This window comes from Abrus precatorius, unplaced genomic scaffold (genome assembly GCF_003935025.1).
Source record: "Abrus precatorius isolate BTA unplaced genomic scaffold, Abrus_2018 Scaffold7, whole genome shotgun sequence".
In the NCBI taxonomy this organism is placed as follows: Eukaryota; Viridiplantae; Streptophyta; class Magnoliopsida; order Fabales; family Fabaceae; genus Abrus; species Abrus precatorius.
This window is the reverse complement of record NW_020874417.1, coordinates 5,564,370-5,580,288: the sequence shown is the minus strand read 5'-3', so window position 1 is coordinate 5,580,288 and position 15,919 is coordinate 5,564,370. Positions and strand designations below refer to the sequence as shown.

Below are 15,919 nucleotides of genomic sequence, written 5' to 3'. Positions count from 1 at the left end.
TATATTTAGAAATTAAATTATTATTAAGTAAAAAGTATGAAAAATTATATTATATTAATTGTAATATTATGTTTAGAAAAAAAAATATAAATGTTATGATAGTTAAAATATAAAGAAATATAAAAATTTAGTTATATCATAAAATATTAAATTTAAAATACACAATTAGTTATATTTATAAAATAACAAGATAATTATATTTAGAAATAAAATTGTTATTAAGTAAAAAGTCTAAAAATCCTTCATATATTATTAGTTGTAATATTATGTTTAGGAAAAAAAATATAAATGTTATGATAGTTAAAATATAAAATTTAGTTAAATCATGAAAAATTAATTTTAAAATACCCAATTAGTTATTGGTAAAAGATAATAAGTATAACATGAAATGTTGTTGTTACTGGCTTGATGCATAATTATTAATTTGAAAGTTTCCATTAAAATTTAATATATAGATATATGATAGAAATTTGTATGCTGATATTTTATGTGAGACATAAAAATAAAATACATAATTGTTGTGTTAGACCTGTTATATTATTATCAATTTTGAAAAAAACTTTAGGGTGTTATATAATTGGGATTATATTTTTTTTTCATTTTATATTCTATTTATATTTTGTTAAATTTAATTTAAAAATTATATTATTAGTAGTTTAACAAATTATATACATGAATAATTATTTTTAATGTGTTTATAATGATATTTAAATGGTAATATATATTTTTATTTATTTAGATGACTTCATCTTCATCTCAAGGTATGATAATTAATTCTGGGCCAGAGGATCCATCTTTGTTGCGTTTTCAAAGTATACATGTCTCTGAACACATTTGAGATGGACGAGAGCATCCAATGTTGAGGGTCAAGAAGTCTCAGTTCATACCAGCTGGCATAGACGATGTTCCAGCATAGATTGTATCTCATTTGGAGATGGCTGGCTTTGGTAGAGTTACTCACCTTGCTAACTTTCCATTTGATAGAAATTTGATCACTGCATTGGTTGAAAGATGGAGGCCTAAGACTCATACATTTCGCATGCCACTAGGAGAGTGCACAATAACGCTTGAGGATACAACCATCCAGACAGGTCTTCGGGTTCATGGGCTTCCAGTATTTACAGCTATCGGATGTAATTGGTCGCAAATAGTTGAGGACAGTCTAGGTATTATACCACCACTGGAAGCTTTTGTGGGGAGTAGCTTGAAGCTTAGTTAGTTAGATCATTATTTCAGTCACATTGCCATGCAAAATCATGACAAGCTTCAGCTTACGAGATTTGGTAGAGCCTATATTCTTAGACTCATTGAAGGGTTTATGCTAGCAGATTACTCTAGCAGCAGGGTGACAGTTCGTTACTTGCCATTGCTTCAGGATTTTGCCATCACAAGGCAGTATAGCTGGGGAGAAGCAGCTATCAGTTTTTTGTACAGAGAGTTATGCATGGCAACAAACATTGATAGACTTGCCATTGGAGGTTTGACTCCATTGCTGATTATGTGGGCGTGGGATAGGTTCCCATGTTTGGCTCCCCCTTATCCTCCACATTTACAACATGACCTTCCTTATGGTGCCAGGTATGCATACTATATCATAAGTTCTGTAATCAATTTTTATAAAAATTAATACTTTGGAGTATATTTATACGTTATAAATTTTAGGGGTGTTTAGGTGGTTAGTAAATGGGGTGCCTAGAAGAGGGAAGAAAGATGTTGCATTTTATAGATATAAACTTGACCGTCTTATGCGTGATGATGTATGACTTTTAATTTTAATTTAAAACATTATTTGTTGAATTTGTTATTTTAAGAATATTTTTTAATTTTAAACGTTATTCAATTTGCAGATCGTATGGCAGCCTTATAGTCAACAGTTACTTTCTACATTGCCTCCAACTTGCTTAGAAGGGATGATTATTTGGAGGTCAGTAGTGCCCCTTATTTGCATACAGATTTGTGAGTGGCACCAACCAGATTGTGTAATGCGTCAGTTTGGGATGGTCCAATACATTCCTCGAGATCCTTATCAACCTGATGCATTACATGACATCACACTCAGAGGTAAGACTGGAGAGAATTGGAATGATAAGTTCAGGTATGTCTTAGCATTATGGGAGAGGCGCTTGGATTGAGTTTTCAGCAATGACCCACAGATTGGCTTATTGGGTTCTAATTCAGAGTACATGCGATGGTATTCTCGTCATACTAGACGTTAGATGATGAGAGATGCAACTGTATTTTCATTAATGGTATGTATATTCACCTAACTTCCTCATAATAATTATCCTGTATTTTGTAAACCAAGCATAATATTATGTTTGTGTAGGGAGATACACATGAGAGGACATACTACTTGGCTACTGATAACCAACAATCATTTACTTTTGATGAGCTGCGATCATTAGTTGAGACTATGTTGTCTTTACAGAGTGAACAGGCTCGGATCTTAGAACCGTCACAAGGAGTTGACCCATCTGTCCAAAGTGGACACTCTGAGGAGCCACATGTTGATCTTGGACAGCCTGAGCCTTTGCCATGGTGTGTATTTTGTCCCCTCACAGATGCCTTCCATTCTATCTCAGTCTACACATGCTTCATACTTTCACTCATCACAACCTACCACACATTCTACATCTCTGTTAAGTACTGCAGAAGACTATGTTCCCGACTTTCATCATTTTATGACCTCGCCTTCGTATGATCTGTTACTATTCACACCCTCCGCTCCAGGTCCAGTTACTGGGTCACTAGGAGAGCCTTCTACACTATCCTTAGGGGATCAAGGCATTGATCTAAATGCCCAATTTAGAGCAGTTAGAGATCCTACCTAGCATGATGTTAGACATAACCCTCATAGGGAAGCCAGAGATCGACCTCGTAATTTTATCCTCACACCACATGAGGACCATGACTTCCACGGTAGACATGAGTGACATTAGCATTCTATTTATATCTTTGGTTATTATGTATTATGACTATCCGATGCTTTGATGAAACTTTATTAATATGTCCATGTTCGTTCGTATTCCCATCTTGTGACCAAAACGTAACAAAAGACTAATACCATTAACAATACTTAAAAAATGTTACAATACTTAAACTAAAAACGTAACAAAAGACTAAAATAATAGTAATGCATTAACAATACTTAAAAAGTGTCATATAGGTTCATTATGCTTAGGACAATGGCGTTGGTTGTGACCAGTCTGTTTACATAAACGACATCGTTGACGTTGTTGAGACTCCACCCAATCCATTTTATTCCTAGTACGGGTTGATTTTGGTCGACCTCTTCCCCTTGATCTTTGCTCGTATGGTACTAACTTCCATTCATTTGATGTTAAAATATTGTTGTCATTTCCAAGTGGCCACCAGTCAGATCAGTATGCATTAACAACTGATTGGACAAAATAAACAGGATCAACCCATTGCCAATAATCAATACTCACAGATGCACAAGCAGCTATGACATGTGAGCATGGGTAGTGATACGCCTAAAACTTTCCGTATTCACAAAATCTATTGGATAAAATCACAGTCCACTTGTTACCACCGCGTTGCGTGATAGGATTAAAAGCCTCTTCTACTTCAAACCTTGTTCTTTGTGTGTCATATCGTCTAACTTGATGTGAAGAAGCTTCCTACTGATTTTTCTCCATTTGCTGCATTAACTTACGATAATATCTACTACCATTATTAAGCTTTGTTGTTGCTTCCTCACCACGTTTCACAAAATACTCTACTAACCGTGCATATGTATATTTGACCAATGTTGTTACTGGCAAATTTCGTGCACCTTTTAAAATTTTATGCACAGCTTCAGATAAATTGGTAGTCATATGCCCATAACGTCTTCCTTCCTGATCATAAGCCAAAGACCATTTTTCTTTGGAGATCCAATTAATCCAACTTCTAATGTCCTGTGACTCATTACAAAACTGTTCAATTTTTTTTTCAAATATTTGCTTGCATGTTTCATATCCTATAAGAAGAAATGAATAATATGACAATAAATCAATACGTGATAACTGAATAATATTTGGAGTTAAGCCAAAGCAACATTCGTACCTAATTTGATTAACTCTTTCTTCAAGCCTGCATTCTTGAATCGCTGATTAAAATTGCTTGCTATGTGACGAATGTAATACACGTGATATGCGTTCGGTGGTAGCCACCCAAGATGTGGATTAGAAATTTCACTTTTAATCCTTTGATGTCTATCAGAGATCAAACAAATACCTGCCCTTTCAGTGACATGAAGACGGATCAAAGCCAAAAATCATTCTCATGCTGACAAAGTTTTCCCTTCCACAATGGCAAAGGCAATTGGAAGGACACAGTTATTTCCATCTTGTGCGGTAGCAATCAGTAAAGTTTGATGGTATTTACCATACAAGAAAGTACCATCTACTTGTATTAAGGGTTTGTAAAAGTTGAAAGCAGTGATGCATTGTTTGAATGACCAAAATAATCGATGAAACACTCTATATCTGTTATCCACTTGGTGACCCCTCACATAGTCATTAGTTTCAATTTTGTATACTGACCCATATAAATGTAATTGCATGTACTCTAACCATCTTGGCAATGTGGCATACGATTCATCCCAATCACCAAAAACTTTTACTATAGCTTTTTGTTTTGCCTTCCATGTTTTCTTGTAAGAAACTTGATAGCCAAATTGACCACTAATTTTTTCTTGGATTAATGTGATTGGCACCGATGGTTGTTCTTTTACCATACCTACAAATAACAATATAATTATATATAATCTTCTTTAGTAATATATAGAACCATTAAACGTATTGTAATAAAATTAGTGCAACTTACCAAGAACGCAACTGCAAATGAAGTTTGAATCCAATTTTTTGTGGTCAAGAGACATCATTGCATGAACACACGTATGTGGTCCACCACACCTTGTGATTTTTTACTTGTTAAGATTTTTGCCCAAATTTGCTCTAACCCTCTAAGGACATCCTGTACTATGATTTGGGCATTTCACATGAAATTTTGTTGGTTTTGATTCCACCACAATATAACTTTGATGTGTTTTCAATGCAAAACTTTTTAGAGCCATGTTAACATATTCTTTACACTCAAATATTTGCCCAACAAATAATGCATCACCCTCCCTTCATGCTTGATCAGGATCAACATCTATATTTTCCAATTCATCATTAGCATGTTGCTAGTTAATATAGGTATAATGTGGACTAGAATTCCAAAAAGGAGTTTCAACCAACCCTGCACATTACAACATAATCGATTTATTTTACATTATTATTGAAACGTATTTTATAACAGCTTAATGTACTTAATACCTTCGACTCTAGCATTATTACTTATATTCAAGCTACTATGAATTCCACCCTCCATATCAGATTCAGATGAAGTTTCTTCAAGATCCCCACATTCAATTTCATTGTCATCATCATCTTCATTCTCATATTCACATTCTACACAACCATGAAAGTTATTGTTAGGTAAACATACTTACAATGAAATTAACTTGATATATTTTCATCGAAAAATATAAAATTACTACACCTGATAAAAATAGGGGTTCATCTGCCTCAGACATGTTATCACGTGAACTTGATAAATTTAGGTCCACACCTTGTGACTGAATACAAGAACTCTCACTAGACGCAATATCTGCATATACTTCAATTGCACTTCGCTAATTTTGTTGAAGAAAAGCACTTAACATGCAATCAATATTAGAGCTGTCAAAACAGGCAGTCCGGCCCGATACGGGTAGCGGGCTCAAACGGGTCGGGCTTAATTAGTCAAAGATGAAAATGAGCTTATATTTTTATTGCCCAAGCCTTATTCTATGCAGGCTACGGGCTTATGTGGACTAGCCCAACAATTCAAATATTTTTTTTTCTTTTTCTTATTTTTGTAACATGTCATTTTTTTACTGTTTTTATAACAACAAATCATTATTTTTATTGCTATTTTTAGTGTTTGTAACATACCATGTTAAACTATTTTTGTAAGAACTTAATAGAACACTCATTTTTTATGTCCAATTTTTGTATTATACTATTTATTTGTTTTTTTTTTAAGTTGTAAAAGGCCATTGGTTTATTTTTTTTATTATTTTTGTAGCGGTGAAAAAGTATATAATTTAGACTTGTAATTTTAGGGTTTTGAAACTAAAATATATTCCCTTTCAAACTCCTTAAAACTCAAGATTTAATCTCAATATATATATATATATATATATATATATATATATATATATATATATATATATATATATATATATATATATATATATATATATACGGGCTGTCCGGACCCACATGGGCCAATCCAGTTAAAGCCCTATCGGGTACTGGGCTTATTTGGACCGGGCCAAAATGGCCCAAGGTAATTTCGAGCCTTATTTTTAAGAGCTCAAACTCGCCCATCTAACGGGTTTTTTTGGGCCCAATCCATCGGGCCATCCCATTTTGCCGGCTCTAATCAATATCTTCATTATCACATATATCCATAATTGTGTATTGTCTAATAATCAGGTCTACTAAAAATCGTGAAATCAATCTAGATATAACCTGACTAGTAGACAATTTCAGTTTTGCATGGATTTTTCATTTCAATGTCTCCAAACTTATTCAATGTGCAATCTTTATCATTTTATTATTTCCTTCAAACGTAACACCTTCATTACTTGAAAATATTCGACCGTTCCAATATACAATTATCACAAAATCAGTCATCTTCCATCAACAAATTATACTACTCAATTAGAACACATTTATTTATTTAATTGTTAATAACAAATAACCCCATTCATATTTCAATTATAATTACAACATTTCACACATTTTTCAATAATTTAATAAATTATTATGCTTCATTTTATTATATTAATAATATTTTTAAATTTTCAAAACATCCATATTTATTTGTTACATAACTTATTACTTACTTGTGCATCCTAATATACATCATTTCAACACTTATTCTTCTGAAATCTTATTAAATAAGAAATTACTATTTATTTATTTAATTAACAACTACAACAATAACTACATTTACAATGCAGTAGACTCATTATTACAAAATTTTTACTTTACATGATTATCACAAATTTTTTCTAATTTTCTTCTATAAATCAATTATAATAAATTATAAATACATACTTATCAACAAATCTACATATATATTATACTAAATTTATTTAAATCCTTCGTTTATTTTACTAATTTTTAATAAAAAAAAAATTATTTTAAATTTTATACTAAATTTCTACACTATTAATACAAAAATATAAAATTAATAATAACATATACTAACCTCAAATGTTCTTTCGCTCCTCCAATCCAAACTGTATTTTCGGAATCTCCTCCATGTATATATACCAAGTAAAATTGGGTAATATACAGTAAGAAATTAACAGATAAAAGGATGCCTTGTGCCATATGTTAAGAGAGGAGCAATATCGTCCAAGTCAAAGCGATAAACATGAGGCATATTGACTACCGATAGTGCTATCGTCGCAAAACGTTCGATACTCTCGCCTGCTTGCCACATGTCAAAAGTTTGACTAGTATCGCCCAACGATGACCAATAGACTATAAAAAAATATTAAAATAATGTCTATCGTTCTTTTATATTTAAAACTAATATTTTTATTTTTTATTTTTTCTGCCATTTTAAAAATCTATATGTCAGATGATGGATTAGTATTGGACGTATATAGTCAATAGAGTAATAAAAAATTATAAAAAAATACTATCATTGGTGTATGGCAAATATTACTGCTGATGTAAAAAAAAATTCAAACAGAAAATTAGTTTAAAAATAAATATATTTTAAAAATTTATTTTTAAATATGTATTAATTAAATAAAAAAGCCTATAGATTAAGCATAGAGTTCCCAGTAAATTCCTCAGGTACCTTAACATACGCAGAGCCACAGAAGAAAAAACAGTTATAATAATCGACAAAATAGGCCATGTACAGTGAGTAGTTACATTGCTCCGTTTCAAGTTTTCAATCACATTATTCTCACAAGTCACAAGTAGCGCAACTCAATGGATCCTCAAACTCCGGCCACCGGCATCACCGCTCGGAGCGCCGCGGAACCCTCACAACCTCAACCACCACCACAACCTTCACCTTCTCTCCCTCCACCCTCCTCATCATCAACCCCTCCCATCTCAGCCCCAAACCCTAACACTAATCCTAATCCTAGCCCTAGCCCGAACCCAAGCCCAAGCCCGATTCAAAACCCAAGCCCCAAACCCCCCACTCCAACACCTCCCCAACCTCGCCCTCCAGCTTCATTCAACCGAAATTTGCCGCCGCCGCAGTCGCAGTCGCAGTCGCAGTCGCAGCCGCAGCCGCAGCCACATCCACCGCAGTCTCATTTCCAACACTTCTCGTCGCTCCCACCTTCTTCCGCTCCTCCATCATCTTCAGCGCCGATTCCCGGTGCAGCCGCGGCGCCGAGGGGAGGCATGGCAATTGGTGTACCCGCGCACCACCAAAATCCCTCCCCTCCGTTTTCCTCTTCTTTCGGTCAACATTTTGGCGGGTTGGGTCGAAGCGGAGTCAACGTAACGGAATCTACCTCCTCCAATTCTAGCACTTCCCAGGTAAGGCTTTGCAATTGGGATCTTTCATTGTTTCGAATGAATGTAACTACACTCTTAGTTTACTCTGTTTCATTTTTTGTAATGTTCAGGTGAGAGCACCAATGCAAGGAATGGGTATGCTAGGGTCTCAAATGCGGCCAAGTGGAATCCCTGCACATCAACAGAGACCAGTGGAATCATCTCTTAGACCTTCATCCGCTGCCCAAAATAATCAACCTGCTGGTTCACAAGTTAGTGTTAATGTTGTTATGACTGCTTGTGTGCTTTTCAATTTGGATATTAGGGTTTTCTGCTTGGCCTAGTTAGAGGGCTTGTGGCATTGGAACTTGAGTTTGTTGTGTTTGAAAATATAGTTAGGGTTGAAGTTGGTGTTTTGAGTTCTACTCTCTTGGCTTCCGAATGATACTATAAAATCAAAATTCATTTGGTTGAGATGACTGAAGTGTAGATCAACTTTTATATGGGAGCCTTGAGTGTGTTTTTCACTTTCGAGATGGCAGCTTTTGGTTCTGTGTTGTGGAAAGAGGTTCTCCCTAGTTTAGGGTTGGTGAAGAATAGATGAGTTTAAGTTTTATTCCCTTTTATAAGCTTATGATCCATATTGTATTATTGTGATTTGTAAGTTGAAATTGTAGATATTCCCAGCATTTCTTATTTTCGTATTCTACGTTGTTATGCTGTAATGCTTGTGTTTTGTTTACAAACTTATGTATTTGTAGGGGGGGAAATTGCTGGTGATTTCGTAATAATTTGTTACATTTTCTTCAGGGCTTCCAAGGGCATGGAGTTATGAGACCCTCATCAGTTGGATCGCCTGCTACTCCATCTCAGAGTGCATCACAAAGTATGCAATCACTTAATCAGCCATGGTTGTCATCTGGGCCACAAGGGAAGCCTCCTTTGCCTTCCCCGGGTTATAGGCAGCAGTTGAACCCACAATCCTTGCAGCAAAGGTCGCATATTCCTCCACAGCAGCAATCTGCACCAACAACTTCACATCAGCAGCAACCTTTGCCATCTAATCAATCGCAGGAGCATTTTGGGCAACAGGTTCTGCCATCCAGGGCTCTGCATGTGCCTCATCAGCAACAGCCTACAAGGCTACAAGTGGCCGGAAATCAGAAACCTTCAACTTTTGTGGCAACACAATCTAATGCAGTTCAACTAGGGATTCAAAATAGATTACCAAATGTAGATACTGATGAATCTTGTAATAGTATTCTCAGCAAGAGAAGTATCCATGAGCTAGTCAATCAGGTGAGCTACACTAATTTCTTGTGTTCCATAGTAGATTTTCTTATATTTTATTTTATTTCTAATTACTGGCATCTATTGTTAAATAAACATGTTTGGAATTCCCTAGATTTTGTAGTTCAAGTAGGATTACTGTGTGTCTCTTAAAGGGACTTCCTAATTTATTATGAAAGAAAGTTAATTTAATATATAGAGGGCTTGCATTAATCATTTTGATTAGTTCCATTCTAAGTGACCTGTTGAAATTCAAAAGAATTCCATGGTTTTTCCTAAAGGTCCATTCATAGAATTTTGTGATATCAGGTCCCATATTAGACATGTATGAAATTAGATGGTTGCTTATAAACACTTAAAGCTACTAAGATAACTTTGGCTAGCTTTTAGGGTTGTAGTGTGTCGTAGAAGTTTTATTTGGAATTGGCACCGTTTAGGCTTGAGTCCATAATAATATTTAGCTATTAATGTAGCTTTTACTTTACGTAGGTTCTATGTTCTTAGTAAATGACCATTTTGTTAATACAATTCTCTTTCTGTACTATGTTTTTTTTTACCCATCGAAAATGAAGGTCAAACCAGACAAAATTTTCTTTTTAAATTAAAAATAAACTTATGTGGCGTTCTACTAAAATTTATATTTAAATTTAATATAATAAATTGTCAAAGATTTTTTGCTCACATTTCTAAATTTTTTATGGTTAATGCTTGGTAGTTTTTATCCACAATTTTGTGTAATAGAATGAATATGATAACTAGATAAGAAAGATTATGTTATAAGCATGTACATTCTTTTGGGCTAATTGGGCTTCTAGGATTTTTCCTAGCAATTTGAATTTGAACCTACTAGTAATAGAGTATTGCTACCCCTACTCTTACACATTTTCTCTCAACAACAATGACTGAGCCATATCTTATTATTGGCTACATGAATCACATGACGCTATTGGGCTCGCTTAAAAATCAAATTTTTATAAATATAAATAATTAAAAAGTCTTTTTTAATAACTTATTCTGGGTTTCTTTCTACCCCTTTTCATTGGACTAAAATGGGCTTGCTTAAGAATCAAATTTTCAGAAATATAATTAATTAAAATGTCTCTTTTAATAATTTACTCTGGATTTCTTTCTACCCCTTTTCATCAGACTAAAAATCACACCTTTTTCTCTCACCACTGAAATATTGTATTTTTTTTTAAAATTAATGGATGTTTTCAGTAAATGCTTTTAATATAAGTAATTAAGTGTTTGAGACGCATTAGAAAAAGTTACAACAGTAAATGAGTAACAATTTCTGGCAACAAATAACTCAATGGTTTGGATTGCTGGATTTGTATTAATATGTTGGTTGATCTTTTTGAACTCACTGAACTAAACTAGTCTCTTTGATTAGATTATTTTGAGAAAATTATCTTTTTTTTTTTTTTTTTTGCAATTTCCTGAAATTGAAAGCTTTCTAAAGAAAGAACCAATAGCTTTCCCAAAATATAGCTGGTTAAAAACATGACAGTATATATGTGTGTGCTAGCTAGCTATGTATTGATTCTATTTTGGTTGTAGTTTGTGGTTATGATATATGTTTACCCAGAACTATTCAACTACTTACAGTTGCCTTTTCCCTCTGTTGCTCAATGGATGTTTCCTTAAAACACTTTGTTGTGCAACAATACAGATCCACTTTCATTTATAACTCAGGGATGAGTTACAATTTGACTCTGGTTATGGAATGCAATGTGGCATAAGGTGTTTCAAAGTTAATAATTTTACTATGATTCTGTGAGCTTGTAATAGCCCTATTTTCATGAACTACTTTTTGTTTTTTGTCATATATTTACATTTCTGCTTTGTTGGCAGGTTGATCCACTGGAGAAGTTGGATCCTGAAGTTGCAGACATTCTTGTGGATATTGCAGAAAATTTTCTAGAGTCTGTGAGTATTTTCCCTTGGTTTTATTGTTTTCACCAGACTGATGGGATTATTCACCTTTTCGAAACTTGATAAAAATTGTTGGATTTATCTTTTATTTTGTTTTGATTTATTTTCTTCTATCTTTCTCAAAGTTGTTTCTTACTATCTCATTTATCATTTTGACTAAGTTACTGTACTTAATGATTTCTAAGCATAATCTTTCTCAAAGTTGTCTAATGCCTTTATGGTTTATTTTGTTTTTTGACAAATGCACTTTTGTTTAGCTTATCTTCTAATCTGAAAGTAGAAAACACATTTTTAGAGCTCTTCTTCTACCATCTTTCTGATTGTTATACATTCTTTTTCCACTGCTTGTACATTGGGCATTATACATTGTTTTTCTGTTAATTTAAGCCCCAAATAATTGATGTTGACTTGTTTTATGATTTCCTCTTTCCTATGATCGGTTTTCTTTTTTTTTTGGTGATTAATATGCATAGAAATGAACTAAGCTCACAATTGCTCTTGGTCTTTTTTTCCAGATAATCTCCTTATCATGATTTATTTATTTTTATATACTCATAATATATTTTTTTCAATAATGGCCATTCTTTTGTCTATCGTTAAATAGATAACAAGGTCTGGTTGTTCACTAGCCAAACATCGGAAATCAACAACTTTGGAAGCGAAGGACATACTTCTACATCTTGGTTAGTTACTGAAAAAATTCTGTGCTCGAATTTTATCATCAAAACATTTCATGCTTAAGTCAGTTCTACGTTTTTATAGAGAAAAATTGGAATATGACACTTCCTGGATTTGGTGGTGATGAGATTAAAAGCTACAGAAGACATGTAAGCACTATCGTAATCTTTGTTGCATCTTTATGTTTAGGCTTTTATTGATTGGTTTATATTTTGAATTTCATATTATTGGCTTGTAATTTGTGATGGTTTTGCAGCTTGCAAGCGATATTCACAAGGAGCGTCTGGCAGCTGTAAGTTTTGGTTTCTCTTTCTCTTCTTATTCTGGTAGCTATATTGTACTTGTGAGGTGCTTCTTGTGATTACATTTTTCTGCCAGCATGAAGACATGCTGGTAGACTTCTTGTGGTACCCTTGCTATACCTATTCTTGTGTTCTTTATTTCCTTAACCTATGTTCAGTAAACATGTAGTTCTATTTTTTGTTATTATTATAGTGATGGCAATGATTGTTGTGATTTCATTTATTGTTTATCTTGGTTTGCAGATAAAGAAATCAATGGCAGCAACTGAGGCAGCGCATGCTAAGGGCTTGGCTGGCCAGGCATCTGGTAGTGCAAAGGGTAGTCAAGCGAAGACACCTTTGAATGTCATTGGCTCTCCAAACCCAAAAACCTCATAGAATGAATGCTTTATTTATGCTTTACAAAGCAATGGAGAAACCACTATGGCAAAGGTAGTTTAATTTTGTAATAAATCAAACTGGTATTCCTGTTTGCAATATGTACCATAAATATCTGCTATTCGTCAGGCAACATGAATTACAGACCTACAAATATGATGCTTTAAGGGAGGGGCTTCACACTTTCACTTTCGATTAACTTTGTCGAAGTGTAAAACCAATCATGTTGAGCAGTGATCCACTGATCCTGATAAACATTTAAATCTGCATGACTTGTTCTCATAATGATGTAAGTAGGACTTTGACTGGTAATGTTAGTTTATGCTATTCCTATCCCCCAAATTCATAGATGACAAGCTGAAGCCTTACTTTTCCAGGCCAACTTGTTCGACCTAGTGCTAAGACAGTTGTTCGACCTTAGTCAAACTTGTTATTTTCGTGTCTTCTTCTTGTTACTTGTTATTCGTCTATATTTTTTTTCATGCGCGTATAAGGTGATTTACTACTTTTGTGAAACTTGATAGCAAAAGATTTTGTACTTGTTTATTGATTTAAGACGATCATGGTTTTTTTTTTTTTTTTTTTTTTTCAGGCTGTTTCTTAGCATTCCATTTAGCAGAACACGAGCAAAGATCTGAATTTTGAAACCTTGCAAACCAGACAAGGGAATCTGGATTCGTATGAATCGTCTTACAGAGTTTGTCAAACACCAGAAAACCAAAAAGAAAAGAGAATTGGCTTCAGCAACATCATAATTTTTTGGACTGATAACTGTATGAAAGTCATTGGTGGGGTAGGCTGGGTCATTTTGTAACATGATTGACTTTCTAATTTTGATGCAAATAGTATCCCCAAATATTGATGTAATTACTTTTCCTGTAAAGGCGGGCTTTCGAGTATCAATATCCACAGGAATCGTCGTTTTTGGTTTCATTTTTGTTTCGCATCAGCAATTTTAATACCATGGCAGACTAGGGTTCAGACTTGAGACCTCGTGAAAACGGAGGTATATATGGCTACGTGGCCATCAATTTTTCTCGTGGATGTTTCGTACATGGATAGTAGGAATCAACATGTATTTCCAGATATATTATTCAAGAATTAACCGAGTACAGTCAGGCAATTGACTGCTTGTATGATACCCTTTCAAGTAATATGTAAAATGATCTATTTTGTACACACGCACAAAGAAATGCGATTGCAAAGCTAGAAGGCGAGCAAATTAAAAGAAAGGTCAGAATATAAATAAAATCAAAATATTAAACAGATGAATAAACTCAAGTTTCATGTGCTTAAATGTAGAGTTTCTTAATTAGGTGCATTAAGGAGCAAAAATGTAAGTTAATATTTATTATTTGATGTTTGAATAGCAAAACTGCATTTTATCTCAAGATAAATTGACCTGGAATGTGTATCTTTATATGTACTTTACGCTTTGTAATGGTGAATTGGACTATCCCTTGTTCTCTATTTTTTAATTTTAATTTTCTTTTTCTTATATAAAAAAGTTTCATTTATTTTTTATTCACTAAATAGTTCTATTAATTTATTAGATAAAAATAAATTATAAGCTTCTAAAAAACTTATTAGATTATATTACCAAACACAAACGAAAAATAAATAAATGTAGACATTGAAGTGGTTAGTATTATGCCAGGGTATTTATTATTTGCTAACGGTTATTAAAGGTATACTATTCTCCAAAACTTGGACCCGATGATAACGGGAGTTGAAATGTTTTAGTTCAACTTAACCTATGCAAGATTAATGATTTTGCAATTTGAGTGATGGGTATCACAAAATTGAAACCAATGTGGCTTTTGTCCTAAGATATAGTTGGTAGTTTTATAATCCTTTCACAAATTGTCACCAAACTCATCATAACAAAAATATCTGGTGAATATCAACAAATTAAGTCTGATACTTCTTTAAATATTTTAACAAGGATTTTATTCTTGGCCATACGTACCAAAAAAAAAAAAAAAAGCTGGTAAAATCGGCAAAAGAATTCCATTATTAGTTCGGTCATGGGAATGCCTCTAAGTATGTTGCAGTAAAACAAAGGGTGCAATGTCTTTTTTCTATCGATAACTTCGATGTAGCAAACAGGTTTTCATTTTGTTATTAAACAATTTATGTAATCAGCGTAAGGATACCTATATACAATTGAGAGTGGATAAATGGACTACCTTATTTGAAGCAGATTATAAGTAGTTCATATAAATTTATGTATTTTACTTTTTTTATTTATATTATTTCAAACCTTATTTGAGCGTGAACAAATACATCCTCTCATTTAGAGACAACGAGACGATGATTCAATTATTTTAAAAATAAAATCAAGCATAAAATAATTATAAGATATGAAATTTATTTGATCATATAATTAAAAATTTTCATGATTTCAACATTTGTACATATATTATTACATGATGATAATTATTGTTAATTTTTAATTACTTTATTTACTTGTTTCGGTTGAGCCAAAAAAAAAAAAAGTGTTTTCCAAGCAACACACCTTGCCTTTGTTCTGTTAATGGGCCAACATTAACTACTCCAAGCTCGGCCTTAATTTCCATTAAGTCCCTGATTGTTTGTTGAAGTATTGTAGAAAATGATTCAACACCTTAGTGGTGTCATCTTCATAATTAGTTCCCTGCCTTAGCATTGCATCAACATCAACCGTGCAAACTGCTCTCATGCTAATTTATAATTATCTGCGATTTGACTCTCCTTCAAAGAAATTCATATTGCACTCTTTTT

The 15,919-nt window shown here is 33.3% G+C and overlaps 2 protein-coding genes across 3 annotated transcripts; both read left to right on the top strand.

Annotated features, from left to right (window-relative positions):
- Window positions 1-934: 934 nt before the first annotated feature.
- LOC113870899 (serine/threonine-protein phosphatase 7 long form homolog) lies at window positions 935-2,831 on the top strand. The gene is made up of 7 exons (XM_027507437.1): window positions 935-1,214; window positions 1,329-1,578; window positions 1,673-1,757; window positions 1,848-2,095; window positions 2,179-2,191; window positions 2,327-2,538; window positions 2,645-2,831. Exons 1-7 carry the CDS (start codon window positions 935-937, stop codon window positions 2,829-2,831), a joined length of 1,275 nt encoding a protein of 424 aa, XP_027363238.1.
- A 5,071-nt stretch (window positions 2,832-7,902) lies between these two features.
- Window positions 7,903-13,881, top strand: LOC113871960 (transcription initiation factor TFIID subunit 12). Of its 2 annotated transcripts, XM_027509060.1 has the most exons (10): window positions 7,904-8,323; window positions 8,354-8,615; window positions 8,705-8,857; window positions 9,384-9,872; window positions 11,718-11,792; window positions 12,403-12,481; window positions 12,561-12,625; window positions 12,733-12,768; window positions 13,022-13,210; window positions 13,749-13,881. In XM_027509060.1, exons 1-9 carry the CDS (start codon window positions 8,052-8,054, stop codon window positions 13,154-13,156), a joined length of 1,566 nt encoding a protein of 521 aa, XP_027364861.1. In that variant the 5' UTR covers window positions 7,904-8,051; the 3' UTR covers window positions 13,157-13,210; window positions 13,749-13,881. The 2 variants fall into 2 exon arrangements, with proteins under 2 accessions (XP_027364860.1, XP_027364861.1); XM_027509059.1 differs by having other exon boundaries at window positions 7,903-8,615; window positions 8,705-8,845.
- The last annotated feature ends 2,038 nt before the right edge of the window (window positions 13,882-15,919 follow it).